Genomic DNA, 24,622 nt, shown 5'->3' with positions numbered 1-24,622 from the left:
TAATAGCATAGTCTAGTATATACAGTCACAAAGCTCAATAGTAAATATGCATCTATAGATAGTTGCTAACCACTAGGATCGCTACTATCGCCTCATTAGCCTACAGACAACGCGAAATAGTACTGGCACAGTCTGTTGTTCCTAGCACACTCACAACTCAAGCTTCGTCACCGTATACTAGACTGTGGTAATAGCTTGCAACTGTAGGCTACTTCCATCTAGCAATTGTTATCAAAGAATGTCTTTTCGACAGTGTAGCCTGTGACAATTGTTTTCTTTTTATGTTGTCATTATGGAAATGCCAATCTGACATAGTATATGATCACATCAGAGATACGATGTTGTTCATGACAAAATTAATAACCAGCGAGATGACTCCGAATATTTCCATGCTTTAGACATTGAACTATTTATATATACATAGATTAATATAAAAATTTCGGACAAGTCTTCAGAAATGTTCATCCCTTTATGGTATTCGTACAGACAGAAACCACGAATAGTAGTTATTTCATTCTGCTGAGAAAAAAATTGAATAAATTGTACACATCTTTAATAATTTACTTCAACACACACATTATTACTAGCAAAAGAATGATTTACGGTGCTGCACTTATGACTGGGATATTTGTTTCGCAAAGTTTTTGAAATGGGTCGCAGTTTAAACAGTAAGAAATTCTCTGTCTAGCAATGTCCTGGGTCTTCTGATCATTAACTCAATATGAAATGATTAAATGTTGCTGAATTCCGGTCCTTTTTAACTTCACTAACGCCGCGCTATTGTTCAGGTCCTCAACAATACTCGATGCAAAAGCAAACATCAAAGGCATGCCGCAGAAGTATTATAATTATAAATTAGCGAGAACTTGTATGAATGCTCTATTAGTGTAATACAATAAAGCAGTGCCAACAGTGTCGTCAGTATTTTTAAGAATTGAATTCACACTTCATTGAAAAATATACTGAAATGTCACTACCGGTAAATATCAAATTGAAGTGGACCATAACTATTTCTTACGAGACGGAAGGGAAAGGTTCCTGAAATTTACGAATTGGTACACCGTTCCCCTCCTCTCCAGTCTATTTCGAGTCCTAGTTTTACGCGATTTGTAACAATCTAGTTCCTTTATCATGTGAATGAAATTAATGCTTTTTTAACGTTGAATAACATTGAATGAAATGGACAGATTTTCCTGTAACACGTAATTCCGTCTCTGGGTCCTGATAACCTAGGCCTAACACCTATGGCGTATTTAAAAGCAATGTTTTATGAAAAATGAAAGAATAAAGATTGATCTATTCAAAGATGACGTTTATTTTATTCTCAAAGTAAAAGTGCCCATGGTTGAAAGAATAACACAAAAACCACGTAATATTTCCCTAATTTTACAGACTTTCAACCACTTGTTATGGCTAAATTTTATGAATTAAATAAATGCGATCTTTTAAAAAATGCAGTCCATTTTGATTCATCTCTTTCGGTTTAGGAGTTAGGACCATTTTTGTTTATCTTACACACTGCTATGCTGAAAGCATGAAGAAATAACAACTGCAAGCATGTGACGTCACGCTTAAACATTTCTACAGGAAGCAGTTGCGTAGGATATAATTTCATAGGAAAAGAAACGTGACGAGAAAGATAATTCCCATTCTAGTATAGTACTAAAAGTACGTGTACGTTCTACCACCCAAATTGATTGCAGCTTTTCCAGTCTTTGAATTCTGTAAGTAAATAATGTAGGCCTACGTACAATATTATTTCAATAAAGGTTTAATTTTAATGCCAAGGGAAAGTTATTTAAAAGACCTATGGCCGAGTGCATCAATCTCGGTTAGATACCCACGGTTAACTAATAAGAATATTAACCGATGCACCGTCAACATCATTTGGCTACGAAACCGTGATTAGTTGTCGCATGTTTAATTCGCCATTATTCCGCTCCGGACAGTGTTGCCAACAATTGTCACATCAAAGTCACCAAATAAGATGTTGAATGTCGCTAAAAAGTCGCTAAATTCAATTTACAAGTAAAAAAAAAGGCGTATCTAAAGAAATGAATAAGATTAATAATAGCAAACATGTATCGTAACTTTTACAGATATAAATAATCCATATTGTCCTCTTCTATTGTAGCTGCTGGCGTGGAAGTCAAGGATTCATATAGGCCGGAAGTGGAACATAAACACGTATCAGTATTTCCAGTCGTCCGCAGAACACTTTCAGAACATTTGGTATTTGTAATTCGTTTTTCCCGCAATCCTCAAGGTGTCCTGGCGTCAGGTATAGTACTAGCTAGCTGTTTTGATATGAATTCTATCGCGTAGTTTTAGTTTCATTAAGTTAGACTGGCTGAACAGGAGTTCTACCTCAGCATTCAAATAGGAAAGATGAAGTACGGCCATAGCGAACGTGAACCAGCGATTGCTGGTAAAATTCATGTTCTGGGAATAATAAGTTAATTAAATAGTAAAATATCGCTACAATCGAAAAGCATTGGGAATAAATTTGAATAAGGAACAAAAAACATTTCCTTCCCAGGCAGGATTCGAACCACGAAAATCTAAGTTACCAGTCTATCGTGCTCTGGAGTGAACAACGCTCTGAAATCGGCTACAAGGGCCGGTCCGGTTTTTTTTTTTTTTTTTTTTTTTTTTTTTTTTTTTTTTTTTTGCCACTACTGGTACACATTTGAATCAGTCTTTTGAACTTTTATTTTTTAATTTCAGCTAGTTGAAAAACGGATTCAGTATCTATATATGATTGTCGCAATTGTTTTCAGTTTCTTCCGGAAAATGCTCAAAAAGCTGTACTTTAAAATTGTGTAAACTTAATTGCATCTCCTCATGTTTCGCTTCCAGGACGACATCCTTTTTTAACTGTTGCTTCCGGGACGGCATTCGTTTAAGTATTATTTTCAGACTGGCATTCTTTTAACTCCTGTTTCCCAATTAAGACGATTTCAACTCATGTCCATGATCACAGTCTTAATAGGCCTACTTGTTTTCATTTAGGAAACTAGCACAATGAATACACATGCAATGTTAGCCTGGGCGTTCAGTTAGAGGCACTTCATTTTTAAGCAAGAGCTGGACATGCAGACGCCTGGTGTATGCGTGACCTCCTCGAAACACATAAATGGTCTTTCATATTGATGCTGGCAATGCTACCATGCTCGCTTCCGAAGTCACGGAAAGTGACATAAGCGTGAACATATTCTTTTGCTGACCTCAATGTACTTTAGCCTTAGCTTATGTTCATGATTTTTAAACAATTCCATGGAAACCACTGACACCTATAAATTAATTTTAACGCATTTGAGATAATTATTATTCTTTCCCCGACTTAAAAACCGGTGCGAAACTCATCTTCTCTGCATATCTTGATCTTTTCTCAACTCAGCATTAAACGAACATACTATACTGTTTTCGCTGTAAGAAAAATCCTAATGTAAACATAAGCACGTTGCTGTCATATCCGTGATTGGCTCCCGGTCGAAACACTCACATGACGCAGGAAAATATAGTTCGTATTTGGAAACCACAATATTGTATTATTTGAAAATAAAACATTGAATTCTAGTTGTTAAATACGATGAAACATTTAACTTTACTCATATGTAAAACGCTATGTAAAAGAAAAGCTACGTTTATATTTTGTTATGTACCTTCAGGCAAATAAAGAATATGAATATTATGAACGCGGATGAATACCAACAGTAATTCGGAGGTAGTCTGTTCTTGTAACAAGCTGGCGTCACTACTCACTTGAGCTCATAGTTGTTCACGTAAGCACGTGGTATTGAAATATGGCTTTTGCATCCTCAACTGTCCATTGTGAAGACATAAGACTTAAAAATAATGTAATTACAGTAATTATAAAATAAATGTTTCCTAAGCAAACGAATGCATAGTAGTGAGGTTAGACCTACTTGACGAGTAACGGGAAATGTTTAACATGAAACAAATGTACAACAGCGGGCGAGAACACACTGAGAATCTGTGGCGCCAAACAGTGGCCAATGAAGCCTCACTTCAGTCACGTGCTATTGTTTTCATTAGGAGTTTTCTTACAGCGAAAAGATTATATGTTGGACTCCATTATACGGTGTTAGCACGCCATCAGGTAGTCACCTAATACATTACAATGCATCGCATAGACAAGGATCTTCTCTTATCTCTATCAGAGGATTACAACTACAATATCAAGAATACAATTTAAATTTAAGTCACAATTAGTATTAAATTTACAGTTACAATAAAATCAAAGCTCTATAACATTACCTGATTAACAAAGACTGGGCAATTTATTGTATAATATAAAAACAAAAAGTATTAGTTGCTGAAGTACAAATTGAACGCAGAATAATTATCTAGATATGAGACCACTGTAGACAAGTGTTTTGTGTTCAATAAGAGAACTTTTTACAAAGGGAACAGAACAAGTACCGGCACTACATTTTAAGTTATTCATGATTCCTAATGAGAGAAACGGTATCTTTCTGTTCAAACTGGCGAACGTGACAAAAGCTTAGTATGTGGACATTCTGTTATAATAAAAAAATATATAACGTTGAGCCACATTAGAGCACCAGGCATGCTCAAACATATAATACTGTTGGAGATGAGCGTATGCAACTGATAGAAAATTTAAAGCAATCCGTCGTGAATGAGGCAAGTTGTTTTAGGAAAGTAAGGTATTGTTTCAGACATTTCTCTGCTTATTGCAAAACACACAAAAGAAAACATACTGTATATATGGAAATATGCCTACATTAAGCAAAATCGTAATAACATTTCGTTGTGTAGATAATGTAAATATTGTGAAAACAACTCTCCGATTTAAAAAGACAAATTTAAATGAAGTAATTAAATGCTATCGTCAAAAACATAAAATAAAATGCATAAAACAAAACTTTTGTTGCTTGGATAATTTAAATATATTATAATTTCTAATTTTAAAAGTCATAATATTAAAATAAAGTGATAAAATAATATTTTCAATCCCAATGGGACAGTGGTTTTTAATATTTTAGTCACGGACCGATAATCTGGTGAAAACTATCGACTTCTACCTAGAAAAATGGAAAAAAATTGAGAAACAATTTTAGATACGTTTCTGCTTTTTACGTTGAAATCATATAGTGAATAAACATGTTAATTTTTATGTGACTTTCACGGATCCCTGAAGTCCATCTAAGGACCTCCCAGGTTAAGAACACTGCTCTAGGAGATTAGCGACTGAATGGCCGCCACTGAACTCTTCTTGCCTCATGTTAAGTTCCATAACACACTTCAGCGAGAAATATGTAATATGTTTGTCGAGCTATGGAAAAGGCTTACTTTTAGCACGGAGTAACGCTCGAAATAAGGCATCGCTAGCGATTTTCTGAAAACATACTACGCGTTTTCCACTCGCACAGGTAACTAACGTAATTGTAGCCTATAAAATTTATATTACGTGAATGAAATTTAATAATTAATAGAAAGTTAGGAGTTCAAATTGATGTAACTTTATTTCTATGAGCGCATATCAAACCCAAAGACCTTGTAATGTAATATATCCAAGGTCTTTGATCAAACTGCCTTCCATATGACGTAATAAAATTCGTGTTATAATTATATATACAGAGATGGCTCCACTGTGTAGCAACATATTTCTCGTTGTAGTGTGAAGACGTTAGACTAAGGTAAGCGGTGTCCACACATTATAGCTCTCGCTGTAGTGTGTAACCGGCCTAAGAGCAACGCCTGCCCAGGGCATACCCGATTCCTGTCCGCCTGGCCACCTAAGGTGGGCTATAGTTTTAATTCCTTCTCAGTATAGAAATATAATATTTAAACAGAAAAGCGAAGCTAATATCTCGTCAACTATGACCGAAAACTTTCGGCTCGGAGCATGCGCAGTGTGGCATTCTTGGACTTGAAAAAACTTGAGTCGCTCAACTATTACGTCCTCGTTGTACAGATAAAGAAATAAAATTTGGAGCTCCCTTAATGTGTAAGTTTCGCTTACAACACACTGCGCATGTACAGTAAACAAAAGCCCCTGTATAATATATGCTACTTGTGGAGAGTTGTGCGAAATTGATACCTATATAGCCCTACAGGTGGACTTCCAGGACTCGCTCCAAATTTTAATTCCGTATCTGTACATGTCAGCCAGAACCTCAATCAGAAGGATAATTAAATTAGTTATAATAAATTCGTGCAAGAGAAATACCTATTACATTTAAACAAGCAGATTTCCGTAGCCTATTTATAAGGGTCTAGTCCAGCGGTTTTCAACATACGGTACGCTACGTATATCATCTGGTACGCAAGCCATTGTTGGGTGGTTCTTAGAACTTTAAATAAAATATGAATTATCATAAATACAAAAATATATAGATACGTTTTCTGTACTTTTGTGGTACACTCCATTGAATAAATTCAAAGACAACCGTTTCTTAATTAAACGCGTCTAAATGAAGCAATAAATTATTGACATTGGAGCACAGAAACGCTTGTTCTGACTCGGGAGCGACACATGACGTTTTCTCAAAATAAATTGGGTTAGTGGTACAGCAAATTTCCTAAGTTAAAAGTAGTGGTACTTCATTAAAAAGGTTGAGAACCGCTGGTCTACTCTTCCACTTCTCGGGTATCTCTTCTTTGTAATGGCTTTCCTTTTCAAGAACTGAACCCGGGACAACATGCATTATGTCCCTATATATATATATATATATATATATATATATATATATATATATATATATATATATATGATTGTCCAAGTCCCACAAATGACATACGTGAATCCGATGTTGACAGGTAAGCCATCGTGTCTCAGTTCCTGATAGATCTCATCCGCATTCGAGTAGCCTGATAAGTCCCAGGGGCAAGGAACCCCAAGCCCTTCCTATATCAGTATCGGAAACCCGTACTATCCAAAGACTTTACCTCAGCCTACTTTTACTATTGCAGATGATAGATGAAATGAAAGGGAGGCGAAGAATGTCCGGTGGAATGACAGAGGAAAAGGGAAGTACCCCGAGAAAAACCCTCTAACCAGTAGCGGTCGGTGATCGAAATCCTCGGTGAGGCCAGATGCAACTAGTTTAAGTGCCTCCGATAGGAAATGTTTATTCATGATAATTATTATTATTATATTATTAATATAATTATTACTGTATTATTATTTTTTCATTAATTAAAAATAATACTGTCACTCGCCAAATAAATTGTTATGCTGTGAGTTTGTTTCAGTGATTGTGTGAGTGTGATGAAACAATCCATATTATGCTCAGCTGAAGAAGTATATGGTGAATTTCCTCTGGAAATATTTTTCAGATCGCTGAAGCTCTCAGCAGACACATTGTTCTTCCTTCCTTTCTTTTCTTTTTATTTTTTCCTTTGGTAGCAACAAACTAGGTTTATTTTTTATTTAAGATTGCTTTGCACCACATTACTACTTAACCATTTATGTTGCCCATACCACTATGCAATAGAAACTCGCGTTTTAAGATTATCCGCCAGAAAAATTGTCAGCGATGGCGTAGGCATCTCGGTAGGCTATATCTTTATTTAAAACTTCCTTTCTTTCAATATCATTTCTTCTCGAAAAAGGACACACTAACAATGGATTAACTAGGCCTACATCATCATTATTTCTCGCATCTATTTCTATTTATATTTTCCCGAAACACATAACAACATTGAACCACACTCACTACTGTACTACGATGTACAATAGTACAACACCCTCGCTTAAGTCATAATCTAAGACATAAGGGGAGAGAACAATCTGGGTCTCTGTCTGCTAAACAGCGGGAATTTTATGTTATTTATGGCCTATTTAGAAAAACAAGTCACCACTGCTATACCCACCCCATTCTACCCTCGAGATAAGATCCATGGATGGGAGGAGTGAATGCTGAACAAGCCACGAGGCCAGCCGAATTGTGCCTCAACTACACCGTTTCAAGTGCAACCTCAAAGTCCGCGAAAACATGCGAAATGCAGCAGCCAGACCCGGCAAGAACGATCCTGGCCTCAGGAACAAATTTTATTGCAAAACAGGTCTATATCCATCACAAAGTTCTCAAATACTTCTAAAGCGATATATGTTTCATTCAAATGACTAATATATTATATGAAAACACAAAATTTGATTTCAATAATCCAAGCGACTCAGGCCTGGCCTCACTTGCCTCAGTCAATCAGCCGCCACTGCCTCTAACACGTCTGCTTTTTCCACCACGACCTGGCAGGGGATCGAAACCGGCCCACAGACACGGCTTCCTTGATCTTTGTTCTATTTGTCATTTCCTCATTTCTCAAGCTATAGTTTCGTAATACGGGCATATTAAAAAAAATTCTCCCCATTTTAAGTTACCATATAGCCTACCGTTTCCTCTCTGTCGGACGTCATATTTATGCTTCATGCTAGAGAACATGATTGCACAGTACGAATTCACGATTTTCGCTATTAATTATATTGTGGTTGCCATCATTTATACGGTGTTGGTTCTTCTACAGCATTTCCACCTATTAATTGACCCTCCTCATCTACTGTAATCAGACTAGCAGTCACAAATATATTTGTTCAAATTTAATAGCTTAATCCCTTTACATCAGTGGTAATCAGCACTCGCTAAAGTGGGTAAACGGTAAGCGGAGCAACATGATTTGCCCCGTCGCGTCGTGCAGCAGGAAGAGGTAGAGAGCATACCGGCCAGCAGCCAGGAATGCACGCTGGTGCTGTAAGAGACCTGCGGGTAAGAGACGCTAGCCCGAGAGTGCACTGAGTTGACGACCGTTGCTTTGAAGTCTAAAGAGCGAAATAGAAGGTAATTAGGACATTTTTATAAGGCTTCAATTAGACACTGATGCAGGATAAATGAAAAAAATTACTTCTGTTTCAATTATTTCACTGTTATTTCTTTCGTAAATGAAATAAAGATCAATTCAAACTATTCTCGAGTGAGTTAGTGTTTTGTAAAGCTTTCTGAACCGACGCATGCGACGTGCGAGGTGCAAGTCCAGCCTTGCACAATCCGGACTTCACGAGAGATAGTAGTGAGTGGTTTCTATGGCTCCGATGAGAGGTCTGCGCACCTCGCAGTTATAGAAACCACTCACTATCTCTCGTATAGGCCTAGTCCGGATTTGTGCGAGGTGGGCCTCGCACGTCGCATGCGTTGGTTCAGAAAAACCAAGCCTTTAACGTAAAATGTTTCTGCGCTTAACATTCGAGAAATCTGATCACATTTTCCTGTAATATGGTGACATAATTAATTAAAGTCAATTAATTTAACATAGTCTAATCCTAAAGTACTTAACTGTAACAATTTTGAAATGCATCCAATTCTCTGTAATTGAATTTCATTACAATGTCAAACAAGTCACTGGCATCTTATTGATGTGTGTTCGTTTCGACTATCAATTGCATTGTTGTCTCGAGACTCATGAAATGAGGAAGCAATTATTAAATTTGAATGCGGAAGTAGGCCTATAAAGATAGAAATGAAAATAATATCAAATTTTCTTTCAAATATAAAAATTCCTTCCAATCCTAACAATGCTCAATAAAAATCGCGAACAGTAGAATATTTCACTCAATTATCACTTTTTTTTTGTAAAGTCATACCAGAAAATAGTAGTATTGCCTTTGGAATAGTGGTCAGTATATCTATGAAACTAGCGAGTCCGAGATCGAATCCTAGTTGGGACAAGTTGCCTTGTAGAGCTTTTCTCTGGGATTTTTCCTCAACCGATTAAGAACAAATGTTGGGTAATTTTCGGCTCCAGATTCTGGTTCATTTCGCCGTCATCATCACCATCACCATCCATCCTGCCTATTTCCATACTCTGAGTCATACGTCATTCTAACATACTGGGCTAATAGAATCCGATCTAATGGATGCCTCGACCTGAGAAAAGGATTCTTCATCATAATGTCAAAATAAATAGTAAGCATAAGCGCAAATAATACACGCCAATATGAGCGGCGTTAGAATTAGGATTAGCCACGTCCCATGAAGGGAAAGGGCCTCCTGACTATGCAGGATGACTTGTCAAGCAGTTCCCGGTTAGCTACTCCGGGAATGATGGTCACAATTTTAATGTCTAGTGTTTATAAATGATCTTTCCCCCTAATAAGAGATGTAGGTCATCCCATATTATTTGCAGATGACACAAGTATAGTAATTACAGTCAATAACTCCAACACATTCCAATCTTCAACAGAGGAAATTCTCTTCAAAATATGTGACTGGTTCTCAGTGAAATTGGTATTAAACTGTAACAAAATTAACATAATTCAATTTAAATCCTGTGCAAATTCAACCTCGCAAATTTCTAGCGCAATAATTAACAATAGATCCCTATTAGAAATAACGACAACCAAATTTATTGGCTTAAAAATCGATAATGTGTTAAATTGGAAAAATCATATTAAAGAAATTACCCCCAAACTAAATTCAGCTTGTTTTGCTATTAGATCTATGCAAAAGATAGTAAATATCAATACCTTAAAAACAATATACTTTGCATTCTTCCACTCGATAATGAGTTTTGGAATAATATTCTGGGGAAATTCCACAGATAGTAACAGTATATTTCTATTACAAAAAGGAGTAATTAGAATAATGGTAGGTGCCAAATCTAGGGAATCGTGTAGGACTATTTTCAAAAAACTGTCAATTTATATTTTTATTAATAATCTTCCTCGTATGTAATCGTGAAAACTTTGTAACTAATTCAACAGTTCATAGCATAAATACACATAAAAAATGACTCATACTCCATCGGGAAGTTTATCGTGCTATCAAAAAGGAGTGCGTTATATGGCAGTAAAAATTTTAATAGCCTCCCTATCGATATAAAAAATGAAACTCAAAACATATGATTATTTAGGGCCAAATTAAAGAAGTACCCAATTTCTCACGCCTTCTATTCTGTAGGTGAATTCACGACATTCAATAACACTTCATGAAATTGATACTAAAACTTTGCGTTTTACTAGTAGACTACAGGGTGTTTAAAAAATACGGGGCATAATTTCAGGTATGTATTTCCCACAAGTAGACAATCAAAATAGTTCATTGCAACATGTGTCCGGAAATGCTTTATTTCCGAATTATGGCCTTCACAACATTGAAATTCACCGCAACGTTTTTCTTTCCGCAGGTCGTTGCCGTCAAAGGAGACATTAAGAGGGCACTCTGACAGTTCATTCCGAGGCGAACGTTACATTCAGTGTTGTGTAGGCGTTAGACTGTGCAACATGTATTCAAATCAAGAGCTGGCAGAGATACACTTCATGTACAGTAAGGCGGACGGCAATGCTGCGCTGGCTCGTCGTTTGTACCAGGAGAGGTACCCACAGCGACAATGTCCAGATCGGAAGACATTTGTACGTCTCCATTACCGTCTGTGCGAGTACGGAAAATTTAACTCTCCTGGTTTGGGAAGGGGACGACCAAGATCTACAACTCCAGAAGTACAGGAGGAGATTCTGGAGGCTGTGAACATGACTCCTCCTATCAGCACACGAAGGGTAGCGTTGCAAGTCAATGTTCCTCATACGACTGTCTGGAGACTGTTGAAAGAGTATCAATTGTATCCTTATCATTTGCAACGTGTACATTTGCAGATTATCCTGCACGAGTTAGGTTCTGTCAGTGGTTCTTGCAGCAGTGTGGTGTAAATCCGAACTTTCCTGCCTTAGTATTATTTACAGATGAAGCACAGTTCACACGAGATGGCATAACAAATTTCCACAATCAGCATGTATGGGCGTATGAAAACCCACGTGCAACTATTCCATCTCATCACCAGGTGCGGTTCTCCCTCAACATGTGGGCCGGTATCATTGGTGATCGATTAGTTGGACCCCATGTACTTGTAAACAGACTTACGGGGCAGGCGTACACAAACTTCCTGGAAAACACCATACCTGATGTTTTAGAAGACACTCCACCGATCAATCGTCAACACATTCACTTCTTGCATGATGGCGCTCCTGCACACTTCAGTCGTACGGCTCGCCGGTACTTGGATCGAAGGTTTCCTGATCGATGGATAGGTAGAGGTGGCCCAATTGCTTGGCCTCCACGCTCACCTGATCTGAACCCTCTCGATTTCTACTTGTGGGGCCATTTAAAATCATTGGTTTATTCGTCTCCGGTGCCTGATTTGGAATCCCTTCGGAATCGAATTGTGGCATGTTCTGAGGACATACGCAATATTCCTGGAGTTTGGGATCGTGTTCGCAGGTCAATGAGACATCGATGTGAGGTCTGTATTCAAGCAGGAGGTGGACATTTTGAATATCTTCTGTAATGACAACGACCTGCGTAAAGAAAAACGTTCCGGTGAATTTCGAAGTTGTGAAGGCCATAACTTGGAAATGAAGCATTTCCGGACACATGTTGTAATGAACTATTTTGATGGTCTACATGTGGGAAATACATACCTGAAATTATGCACCGTATTTTTGAAACCCCCTGCATATTGTAAATCTCATCTGTATATATTTCATCTAGACTGTGACTATAAATTAAGACTTTATAATAGTATTAAGTTTTTTGACTTTTACCATATTCTACCTGTAAAGCAATGTGTGAATACCATGGAATGTTATAAATACAACACAATACAATACTATACTATACAATGTCCTAGTCACTAGTCACTGTTTGGGTGGTAAGTCACTTTGTGATGAGCTTCCATTGTTGTCGGTCTTTCGCTGTTCTTGACCATAGATGGCCGAATCTTGATCTAAGTTCGTCCGCCCACCTTGTCTTCTCTCTTCCAGCATTGCGTTTGCCGATCCTTGGGTCCCATGTCGTAAGTATGTGTGTCCACCGGTTCTCGTTGAGTCGCATCACGTGTCCTGCCCATTTCTTTTTCAGCTTGTCGGCCGTCTCTGCTGCTTTTTTGAGATGTGTTTGGCTCCTTATGTCTTCGTTACGTAGTCTGTGTCTGAGTGATGTTCAGCATCTTCCTCTCCATTCTCCTTTGGTACTTTCTCAGCATGCCTCGCTCGCTTTCCGTTAGAGACCATGTCTGTGCTCCGTATAGAAGAACTGGAAGGATGCAGCTGTTCATGACTCCACTTCTTAATTTTAAATTGTAAGTCTTGTCTGTCAGAATGAAACTGAGGCTCCAAAATCTCTTCCATACGTTTCCGATTCTTCTTTGAATCTCGTTATCTCATCTGTTGTGATAAATAAATACAATAAAAGTGGCTTTGCATCTCTATATAAGTGACAGCCTTATTCAGTATTGCTATGAATGTAATAAAAATAGTTCCATCACAGTGTCGTCATTGTACAGTTTATTAAAAAAATTTGAGACCAGTTCCATGGTTGACAAAAATGTTTTGATAAACCGAAGTCCGTAGGAAACTACGTGTACATTGCAATGGTTTTACAAGAAGTCCAGGATATTAGACAACATTTAAGAATGTAGAACATAGTGTGAGTTAATTTGAGGTGAGCTCATTAGTGTGGCGTATTCTCAGGAATTAGTTTATACCTGAATAAACCTTACTCTTTTATGTATAAACTGTGTTATTATTTTTCTATAAACCTTCTCTTAAAAAAGTCAAAAGGACTTTAAAATATTTCATGACTTTTGAACAATCCTATATTTTAATGTCTTTAAAATAGTTGAATAGTTGACATTCTTCTTTGCTCGTTATCAGTTTCATAATGTCAACATTCAGTCAATTTCGTCTCATTGCGTTTTAAGGATTACTAACTCTCTCAAATATTATCACTTAATATAATCAGATTTTAAGATCGACTAAGGACTGTAGTGAACTTACTAATGGGCTAAAGTATCATTAAAATATGACAATTCTCTTACAGCAGTGGTGGGCAAAATGAACGCAACCCACAAGACAGGATTTAAATGGCAACTACAGTGCAGTGACGGATTTACAGACAGTTGCGCCACTACACTCCTACCTACCATATGTAATTGGAATAGTCCATTCACGTGATATTTAATTAATCATTTTTCAAAGCAATTTCTTCGAAATTGGAATTTATATCTGTGCATGCTATTTTCAGTTGCGCAAGGAGATGAGCATCGCTTAAGCGGGATCTGTGGCTGGACTTTATAAATTTCATTTTAGAAAACAGCTGTTCGCACTGGTAGGTTGATGAATACATACCGTCATTTCCCATAACTATGGTCCTGGAAAACAACTATGGTCCACGATACAACCATTCAAAGAACATTATAGAAGTAACATAGACCGTTCGTAGATAGCTGCAGTGACTTGAATTCAAACTACAGTACAGCAGGAATATAGATAAACGAGGTACTACGTTATGGAGTACAAAATTTGAATAGTTGTATCGTGGACAATAGTTATGTTCCAGGACCATATTTATGGAAAATGACGGTACTCATTATTTGTTAAGCAAACTGTCTAAGCAGTCGATATGTAGTACTGGACATCTTTTAAAAAATTATAGCCCCCAGTAAACCTTCACATTCTGCTTTCAATAAGCCATCATTCTGCAAATCCAGTACCTATAACTGCAATTCTGGAATAACATTTTCAATTTAAACATAAAAAGGAGTGGCAAAAATATTGAAATCTTTCTCCATCTTTTGAAAATCACCGACTCTGTGTTCTTTGAACTAATATAACAGGTGATCTATTTTGATTTGTAACTTATCCTAAACATGAGAAATGAAAGAACCGCCTTTCTTGTAAGTGTGATATCCTCTCGATTCATATGATTCTGCGAAAGACATTGTATCACTAATGAAGCTCCGAAGTACAGCAGTCCAGTATAATCCGCCACGTACACGCGCAGTATTTTCATGGAGTGGGGGAAGGGGAAGGTAGGGGGTAAGGTTGATGTTTCGCTGAGGTCTGACGTCACCGCAGCAGGAATGCCCACCATTGTCTTACAGACATTTCAGTCTTAGACTTAATGCAAAGGAGAGACATCTGGCAAACTGTAATTTAACGAAATCATTAAAAGCTTCAGAAGGTATATCTTCTTCTTGTTTCTTGAAGCAGTACAGGAGGGGTGAGAAGCTCGTATTGTAAAGAGAGCAGTTAGCAATAGTATCTACGTACAGCACCAACTGTAGCGAGAGAACCTACGCTCTCAGAGTGGCCTGAAGTACAGCATCATTTTTTTATTTTATTCTAGAAGTATTGACTTTTTATTTGAACCAACATTAGACTGTCCCACATGGTGGACCACCTATGACCGTAGTGCCATCGAAGAGACGTCACAGGACAAGGGAGGAACAAACGTTCAGTCTGGTGGAATGGAGATAAATTTCCACCCACGTCGTGAATAGAACTAAGGACCGCTTGGTTGGGAAACGCACGCGCAAACCTCTCAGCCATAGTGGAAAACGCAGAAGGTATTATTTTGGTATAATATTCCGAAGCAGAAAATACTACAAAAGTGGTTGTGAGTGAGCTTCTGAAAATAACTAAGGTTTCAGGTTGTTTAACTCAGCCCATACGGTATTAAAGTTCGTAAAATTAAGTCCATTGGGGCTAAGGCTCTCTGAATTAACTTAACCCGCCTCCAGTTCTATTCTTTTTCTATTACCAGTACAATATGTATTACACTGACTATTACACTCTTACTACGTCACACTACTTTTGACCAATAAAACGGTACGAAAGGACGTATTTCAACCAATCATGACTGCTTATCGCACAATTTTATCGCGTCCCTAGCATTTGTTTAGTTTTATCACGTCCCTAGCATTTGTTTATTTGTTTGCCAAATTTGAAACTGCGCTGGTCTGGACGTCAAAATATATATATATATATATATATATATATATATATATATATATATATATATATAATTACAAACCACTCCAGTCGATGCACAGCAGTTTCAAATATGACTCGCATTGGCATTCAAGAACAAGAATTAATAATAATAATCACTGATCATACCTATGCATCTTCTGAAATCCGATTTACAAATAAATGAAGAGCACCATTCGGAAATCCTGAATAAGTTGAATACACCATGTAGGCCTAAATCAACGAGTTTCACTTCTATTACGCACACGTCCAATATAACATCAATTAAACCACCAACCACATTCAAATTTGAAAATTGTACATTCAATAATTATTCCTTTTAAAATTATTCATTCGGAAATTCTGAATAAGTTGAATACACCATGTAGGCCTAAATCAATGAGTTCCACTTCTATTACGCACACGTCCAATATAACATCAATTGAACCACTAACCACATTCAAATTTGAAAATTGTACATATAATTATTCCTTTTAAAATTATTCATGTTTATTTTTTATGTCATCGTCGTTAATTAAAACTTTTCTAACACTTGTGTATATTAGTTAGGTTATGTTATAGCTTCTGCTATATGATATTATGGATAGTCACGTATCAGAGATTGTTTAATATTAAGATTTATTGAAAATCATCTGTCAAGTGACGTTGATTACTGGGATTCGGATAATTGAAGTGGAATGTTGTATTTTAATAAAAATGAAACTGAATCAACAAAGCCTTCTTGACTAGTAACATTGCCATCGTGTATAATAGATCGAGAACTTCTCGACGAGAAGGCATTGCTCACTACTGCCATCTAGCATGCATCTAGCGTAATATTTGTAATGTTGAGATGGTACAATAATACATTTGAAGACAGTTGTATTTTCGTAAGTCAATTAATATTTTATTGTATTGGAGTACTTCGTTACTTCTAATCTTTATATACTTTCTTCTAATCGTGTAATAGTCAATTAAATCCCACTCGAGTTTTGATTTTCTCTAGATAAATCAAAACGTCTAGTGAGATTACTGTTGACAAAAATAAACTTAAGCAAGAAAAATATTTTTCAACCTGTATAGATTCCCATCAAGTATTCTTTTAAAATATGATTAGTATCTTAAACCGCGTAAGATTCTACTCGTAGCTTCCAATCTAAGATTCATTGACTGCTAATAAGATGCTCGGTGACGCATATGTTTCTGTTTACAGAACCTACTTTCAGGAAAACAAGAAGGTCACGCAATGTTTGTAATATCACCCTGTTAAACAGTACAATGGAGTAAATACGTCACAACCATGTTTAATAATTTGGTTTTGCAAAATGGATACCATTTCTACCGTAAAAACAAAATAGTACGTAGTGCTTTAAAATTCACCATCATTAATTAGTACAAGAGATTTAGTTTAGGCATTTATCTAGAATTAAGGCAGGATTTTAGGCACAAGAATATCTCTTGCAGAGAATTTCACTTGGTAAATAAAATACATCTTACCACCCTGGCGAGGTCGTAAACAAACCTGCGATTGTAAACAAAGCGTTGCAGTCGTGGTGATGTTTATTTACTTACCCACTTGTTCAAGAAACGAGCTTGGTTGCACTTGGGAACAGATACTACGTAGCCTACCTTCTGTGGTACTAATGAGAAAATTAAGGTTCTTTGAAATGTTCCAAAGAAATACTACTTTCACAAATAATAAGTAAGTATATATGGTAACTATAATGACTGTTCGGGCTTAAAAAGTAGGTATTGGTGGGCTTGTTCGTTCCATGGATAATTCTATGTTGACTTATTTCTACATGTGTCTATGGTGAAAATGTTATGCTTAGGTAGCTATACAATAGCTGCGAAATTAAGAGGTGCTTTAAACCAGCCAATAGCAGTTTTCGATTTTATTTAATGGTGCTTCGGTCCTTCACTTAATCTTACTTGAAATGGTACATTATATCTGTCCTAATGTACAGGGTGTAAGGGGTATAAGTGTCATTATATTAACTGATGATTAGTCATGTCTAAGGAAGAAAAAATGTCCTTACAATTTTTTTATAATTGCAATATTTAACTAATTATTAAAGTTTACAATATTAGGCGTTTGGCAACGTTATTGGATGGGGAGGAGGGAGTTTACAAGTACTCAGTACAGTTCAAACGGATACAGACATACCGGTACAAAACAGATGCTCTGTTCTAATGCAGGGGCGGACAGTTGTTTACATAAAACGAACAGCAAATACAAACTTTCAATCTTATTAATAGAACTTTATGGTATATTACCATTTTATTTAACAATATTGGCAATATTGGTCCATTTTTTATTGTAGCTTAAAAAAGAAACAATAATGGTTCAGTGCACAAAATCACACGAGCTTCCATAAAGCAGTACCATTTTAAAAGAAATTTCTGTTTGTGTGATTTTCGAAACGACGTAAGAGACTCCTAGTTTCTAATAAATAATCGTTGAGAAATTGGTACAAAAGTTCGCCGATTAGATAACCTTCATTGCGGAAACATTGACGGTACATCTTCTTGCCTCACTTGAATTACGACGACTTTCTCCATCAATTAATAAGATGTGATATTCCTAAACTGTGAATGACAAGTTTTTTTTATCGAATACCTGGTACCGAACTGTCATCCGCTCGGCAGTAAACCTATGGACAGGGAGCTTGAACTCAACTGACATGTACGTACGTTGCCACGTCTCTCACGCCAGAATATTAACAAATTTAAGCATGCAATTTCATTTAATTTCACGAAAACGTAATACAAAACACAAATATTTATTTAAACTAATATTAACTCTTTGCTAGATATACCTACTGATGTAATTGTTTTCGTAATTGTACTAACTATATAAGCAGTATAACGCCAATAAAATACGAGAAAAAAATTTTTTCTGCGAAAACTATCAAGTTTTGACCCTATGTGGTATGGATATTTTCTGATCCTGTAGACTTCCCCGACGACTGTGAAAAGGGAGGCACTTATACTCCTTACATCCTGTATAAAAAGAACACAACTTGTTTTAAGTTTCTTCGTAAAATGTTTGATTAATAAAGTCAGGGGTGGTTTAGTGGTTATATGCGACTTGCTTACAATGAGATTATGATTAAGCGCATATCACTCATTTAAGTAGGGCCTAATTAGCTGTAGGCCTACTATGAATGCATACCGTCAGAGATAAGTTGTAAAACTAACGTGAGTTTGTAACATCACCTCGCGCGTAAAAAGAAGGCGGCTAATCTTGGAAAAGCGAGGCTGAAGTCTTATTGTTCTACCTGTCTTTTAAATTACATTTGGCAAAAAATATTTCTGAGTCCACAGAAAACTAAAGTTTGCACACACAAATACAGGCTTTCTATATTGCTTTGTTTCAATAAATGGCTGGGATTACTTAAATTTTATGAAGTACATAAATGGTGTAGTTATTTTAAAAAACCAGAAATGTTCATATTACAAGAGTAGTTCTAGACATTAATCTTTAGATTAACATTTTTTTTTTTTTTTTAAACTACTCGTATTGTATTAATTTTGCGGAGTATGTAATTCGTACAAGTCTCTTTAAATAATAATAATAATAATAATAATAATAATAATAATAATAATAATAAAATTCTGTATCACAAATGATGTATGTAATTATCCGCCTATACTATTCCATATCAATTCACCTCATGTAAGAAAATATGAAGAAAAAATGCAGAGCTAATTTCGAGTAACTCGCGTTTTTGTATTCTTAATTTCGGCTATTTAGATAGTGTGTGCGCTTCTCAACCAAGTTCGGTTCCCGGTGTAGGAAATTGAAGAAATGTATCTTCCGTGTACGGGATGGGTACTTATCCGTTGTCTTGTGATTGTTCTGTGATGCCTCAGTGGCGGTCCTACGTCATGCCGATTCCATGACCAGGGAGGCCCCCATTTGTGAAATGTCTAGCGTAAGCCATTTGCGCGATGTCTAATGTAAGATCAGGGGAATCTTCCTCCTCTTTCAGCAATGGTTTGTTAAGTCTGATAAAAGGGAAAGTAAAGCAAGAAAAGAAAGGGAGAAACAATTATTATTTCCCTACCTTCCCCTTATACGAAGTATTTATTTTTAAACGACACAAAGAGAAAGTATTGCGTTAATACAAACAAATTTATTTCGAAATTTTTGCAGAAATACACGTTTTCGGTATCTCTCATACAAAAAATAATACAAAAGTTAGATCATGCCGTTTGTTTTTCTGTCTGTAGACAGCAATTACTCATAACTACTGTAAGGACTTTGTTAATTCAACATCCACGAGACAATTCATCTGGGGGTTACGCATATGAAGTATAGTTGTCAGTAAAAAGTTAATGGATTTTTATTTTAAATCAATGCACACAATCTATAAGTAATATCATTAAAATACCATTAAAGATTTTCTCATTACGTAGAATAAACTGATAAATGAGACACTAAAATTGGAACTGACAAAGGAATTATCTTCTTTTTTAACATTATTATTTAACGTTATCAATTAACATGTTATTTAGCATCAATGGAATTGATAATATCGAGGTGACATTTGGCGAAATGAGGCGAAAGATTCGCCATGGAGTCACCTGATATTCACTTTACAATTGGGAATAACCTCGAAATTCAGCCGAAACGGGAATCGAAATTACGCCCGAGAGGGGTTCAAGAAAGAAACCTTTCCTACGAGAAATTAATGATAGACATACATGAATTCATGTAAGTCCATTGGTTCACGAGCAACTCCTAATGACCCCTGATCACATAGGCCTATAACAAATTGATCAGCCTAATGCACTTTCAAGACAACTTTCATCAATTTCACCATGCTGTCATCTAGCGACTGCAAAAGAAGTCACGCTATAACCCTGATGGAATTGCATGGAGTAATAGCACAGTCTAGTATATACAGTCACGAAAATCAATACGTAGTAAATATGCATCCATAGATAGTTGCTAACCACTAGGATCGCTAATATCGCCAATGCGAAATAGTACCGGCACAGTCTATTGTTCCTAGCACCCTCACAACTCAAGCTTCGTGACTGTATATACTAGACTGTGGTAATAGCTTGCAAGAGTACTTCAATCTAGCGGTCGTTACCGAAAAAAAATAATTTTCGACATTGGAGATCCTAATGATTATTCTCTTGCCATTTCATAATATAGCAATGGTCAAACTGGTATATATGTGTTCAGAGCTACTACTATTACCACCACCACCACCACCACCACCACCACCACCACCACCACCACCACCACCACTGTGTCAGAGGTGTCAAAAATGTATATATTTTTTTCGTAAAATCTCGAAATAAATCTTTTGCAGATCATAATATTTTGTTTATGCTAGGGAGGATCGGAAAGTAACGCAGAACAATTTCTTTACAATATACTATTTTGGTTAGGACATTCAAAGTTGGCAAGTAGTTTGTTTGAATCTTGCGTACAGACAGCAATGGCTCGATTAGGTGTCACCCTGGCGGAACGAGCGGTAACTACTGAGTAAAGATGGGACGTGTGCTAACATCGTCTATTTGCGAAGAGCAGCGAAGTGTAGTCAGTTTTTTCTGAGCAAAACAAAAGGTCCGAGTGAAATCCACAGGGAAATGTTGGAGGTTTGTGGTGCTTATTGTCTGGACCTAGCAACATCTCCAGGTGGTGCAGGTTCTTCGAAGAGGGCCGAGTAAATGTTACCGATGAAGCACGTTCCGATCGACCAGTGATCGCTGAAATACAAGAGGAGTAGAAATAGAATTCTACTCCTCTTGCTGAAATACCACTTAGTGTCAGAGGCATTGAGGAGCCAGTTATCCACCTTACAGGCCAGACCTCGCACCGTCTGAGTTTTACCTCTTCGGACCAATGAAATTTTCCTAGGAGACCAACGCTTTGGTTCGGATGAAGTGAAATCAGTCGTGCGCAGATGGTTATACTCCTTGAAAACGGAGTTTAATGAACGAGGTGTACTGAATCTGGTGCCACGATGGGGGAAATGTGTCGAGAGACTTTGTTCCTGTGTTGAAAAATAGGTAAAACCTGCAGTTTTTCTGCATTATTTCGTTTTGCTTACCTATTAAATACGTTGTCACAAAAAGTTGTTGTGCATTACTTTTCGATCCTCCCTCGTATTTCGTGTAATGAAAAAGTGAAATCAATTAACATATTAATACGCAGAAATAAATTGCTATATTTTCGTTCAAGACTACTACAAAAACAATGAAGAAAAAGAGATTAAGAATGATTGATTTCATTGTTTTCGTTAGATTCCCTAGAATTGTTTCGCTATTGATTTTGTAATTGAGCGCCTATAATTTCTTGAAGTCCTCATCAGTGCTGTCCGTTTCAGTTTTGTAACAATGTGTAGATTTGTTTGCTTAGTGGACATCAAAATCTTAATTTATTGAAGAGTAAGCAGGAGTGATGACGGGACGAAGACCATTGCGTGGTTCTGCCCTCATCATTAATATTAACAAAGGCGTGTGACATGTTCCAGAAGACGTGAGCATGCAATATGTAAGGGATCAAAACAAACAACTGCAAACAAATTCCCAATATTTCAGTACAAACAATTTACAATCTTTCTGAATACATATCAAACGGAATAACAAAATTATACAAGCCAACGTAATGAACAAACTTTACTCGTAGCTTTTTCCTAACAGGGAGCTAACACGACTTGCCGCCGAGTCCAATCTAATACTTATGAATCATGATGACGTAACATCAAATTATACTGCTGCTATAAACGAGTACACAAAGCTGAATTAATATTGTGAAAAATATAAATAAGTGTCGGAGATAGATATACGTACAATATATTATAAAAATATCGTTACAAATTAGACACACAATATTCAATAACATCCATATAAACCTACAAACTTTACCAGAGTATTTTGAAGGTCACTCTAAGCAAAAACAAAATTCATATATCATGAACAATAAAATTGGACTTTGTTAATGAGATGTTATGTTTTCTGTACAGCGTCGAAATTACTTATCATTGATGTTGATCTAATAATTTATATTGCTTCTCATATTAAAATTGACATTACTCGCAATTTCACAAATGTTGCTTAAAATGTTCACCTCATACCTCTTAAGCATGATTCTGGACTTGTTCCACCGATCGCATTTAAAGAAGATCGACAAATTCATTTCTGCGTTGTATCAACTACTCCCGTGATTTCGGCTTGACATTCTAGTACAATTTTGTCTTAAAACATTCGTAATTTACTCTATAGTGACAATTACATTATACTGTCGTCTGCTGTGTTCTAGCAGTAATATCATTAACGACTATGTTCGTGGTCTGAAGGTTCAAACCCAACCAACAGCAATGAATTTTATAGAGGCTGTTAAAATCCTTAGCATGGTTTCCTAAGTAAACCTGTTGTTTCCTTGTATTTATGATACGTAAAAGGACCCAATCCCTAACAGAGGGCTCCGGGCAAAATTTGTCGACCATTTCTTGCTCATTATAATTTCGATACTGAATTACATCTTCAGTTGAAAGCGTGGCCAGATAAAATACTAGGTACTACTCGTATTTTATACACACTGCGCACAATAATAATAATAATAATAATAATAATAATAATAATAATAATAATAATAATAAATAGTTAACCCTTTTTTCAAATGACGAAATAATACATAACATTTTATTTATTTATTTATTTATTCAATTATTCTTTGGTTCGTTTATTTAATTTGCTAACCAAAATAATAAAGTGAATAATTAACAGGTCATCAGGTCATCACAATAGAATTCAAGCGTAGTTTATTTTTATTATTATTCATTATTTTTGTTATTATTAATCTCATGAAATATTCGATTACAATAACTTACATATACATACATCTTACAACGTTACGGATTCAACATCAGGCCTTACTATCCATTCCTCGTCATCGTACTTCTTTCTGTTCATCCTCCTTCACAGTGTCAGTTTGTCGCCTATGGAACTCCTTACCTCATCATGTCAGGGATTGCCGAACGGTTAATCAATTAAATTAAAAATCAAGAATTGCACACTTTTACATGGAATTGATTTGTGAGCGCTAGCCGATTTTTATAGGTTATTCTGTATCTCTGTAAAAATTGACATTTAGGCCTATCATAAAGTAGAATTAGGATATGAATTGTAAATCACTAAATAACTTAATTATGTATCATGTTTAGTCAATATTTCATTATATGTAAGCTTGTTAATGTGCATGAAAATGATTTTTATATTTAAGTAGAACTATTAATATTACTATTTTTGTCATAGTTTCATTGTGTATTTCACTTCTGATAGTGTGGAAGAGAAGGCCTCATGGCCTTAACTCTACCAGAAAAAATAAATAAATCTACATACATATATATATATATATACATACACACACACAATCCACACCTGTGGAGTAACGGCTAGCGCGTCTGGCCGCGAAACCAGGTGGCCCGGGTTCAATTCCCTGTCGGGACAATTTACCTGGTTGAGGTTTTTCCGGGGTTTTCCCTCAACCCAATATGAGCAAATGCCTGATAACTTTCGGTGCTGGACCCGGGACTCATTTCACCGGCATTATCATCTTCATCTCATTCAGACGCTAAGTAACCTAAGCGTCGTAAAACATGCATGCATACATACATACATACATACAAGTTGTAATCAATACATTTCCGAACTGCACTTGCATTTAATATTGTACCTTTACACATACATGCGCGTCACTGAAGATCATTGTTTCCATACCTGTCGAGTCAGTCTATCAAATAGCTTACATTGTCTTTAAGAACTGAGCTCCTACACGTTATTTTATGGAAACATGTCAAGGACCTATTG

At 36.3% G+C, this 24,622-nt stretch overlaps 3 protein-coding genes across 3 annotated transcripts in view; 1 reads left to right on the top strand and 2 right to left on the bottom strand.

Annotated features, from left to right (window-relative positions):
* Positions 1-24,622, bottom strand: part of LOC138713337 (zinc finger protein 740-like) — a 203,521-nt gene that overhangs the window by 139,237 nt on the left and 39,662 nt on the right. The window lies entirely within an intron of this gene.
* The window catches only part of LOC138713334 (leucine-rich repeat-containing protein 15-like), a 149,249-nt gene that overhangs the window by 92,929 nt on the left and 31,698 nt on the right, over positions 1-24,622 (bottom strand). The gene's annotated exons all lie outside the window — the stretch shown is intronic.
* LOC138713001 (glutamate receptor ionotropic, kainate glr-3-like) overlaps positions 20,960-24,622 on the top strand; it is a 33,852-nt gene continuing 30,189 nt past the window's right edge. Inside the window, exon 1 of the mRNA XM_069844683.1 lies at positions 20,960-21,056. Within this exon, the coding sequence (XP_069700784.1) occupies positions 20,960-21,056 (97 nt within the window). The remainder of the gene's footprint in view (positions 21,057-24,622) is intronic.

Source organism: Periplaneta americana, chromosome 14, assembly GCF_040183065.1.
Source record: "Periplaneta americana isolate PAMFEO1 chromosome 14, P.americana_PAMFEO1_priV1, whole genome shotgun sequence".
Classification (NCBI taxonomy): domain Eukaryota; kingdom Metazoa; phylum Arthropoda; class Insecta; order Blattodea; family Blattidae; genus Periplaneta; species Periplaneta americana.
This window is presented reverse-complemented; position numbering and strand designations above follow the sequence as displayed.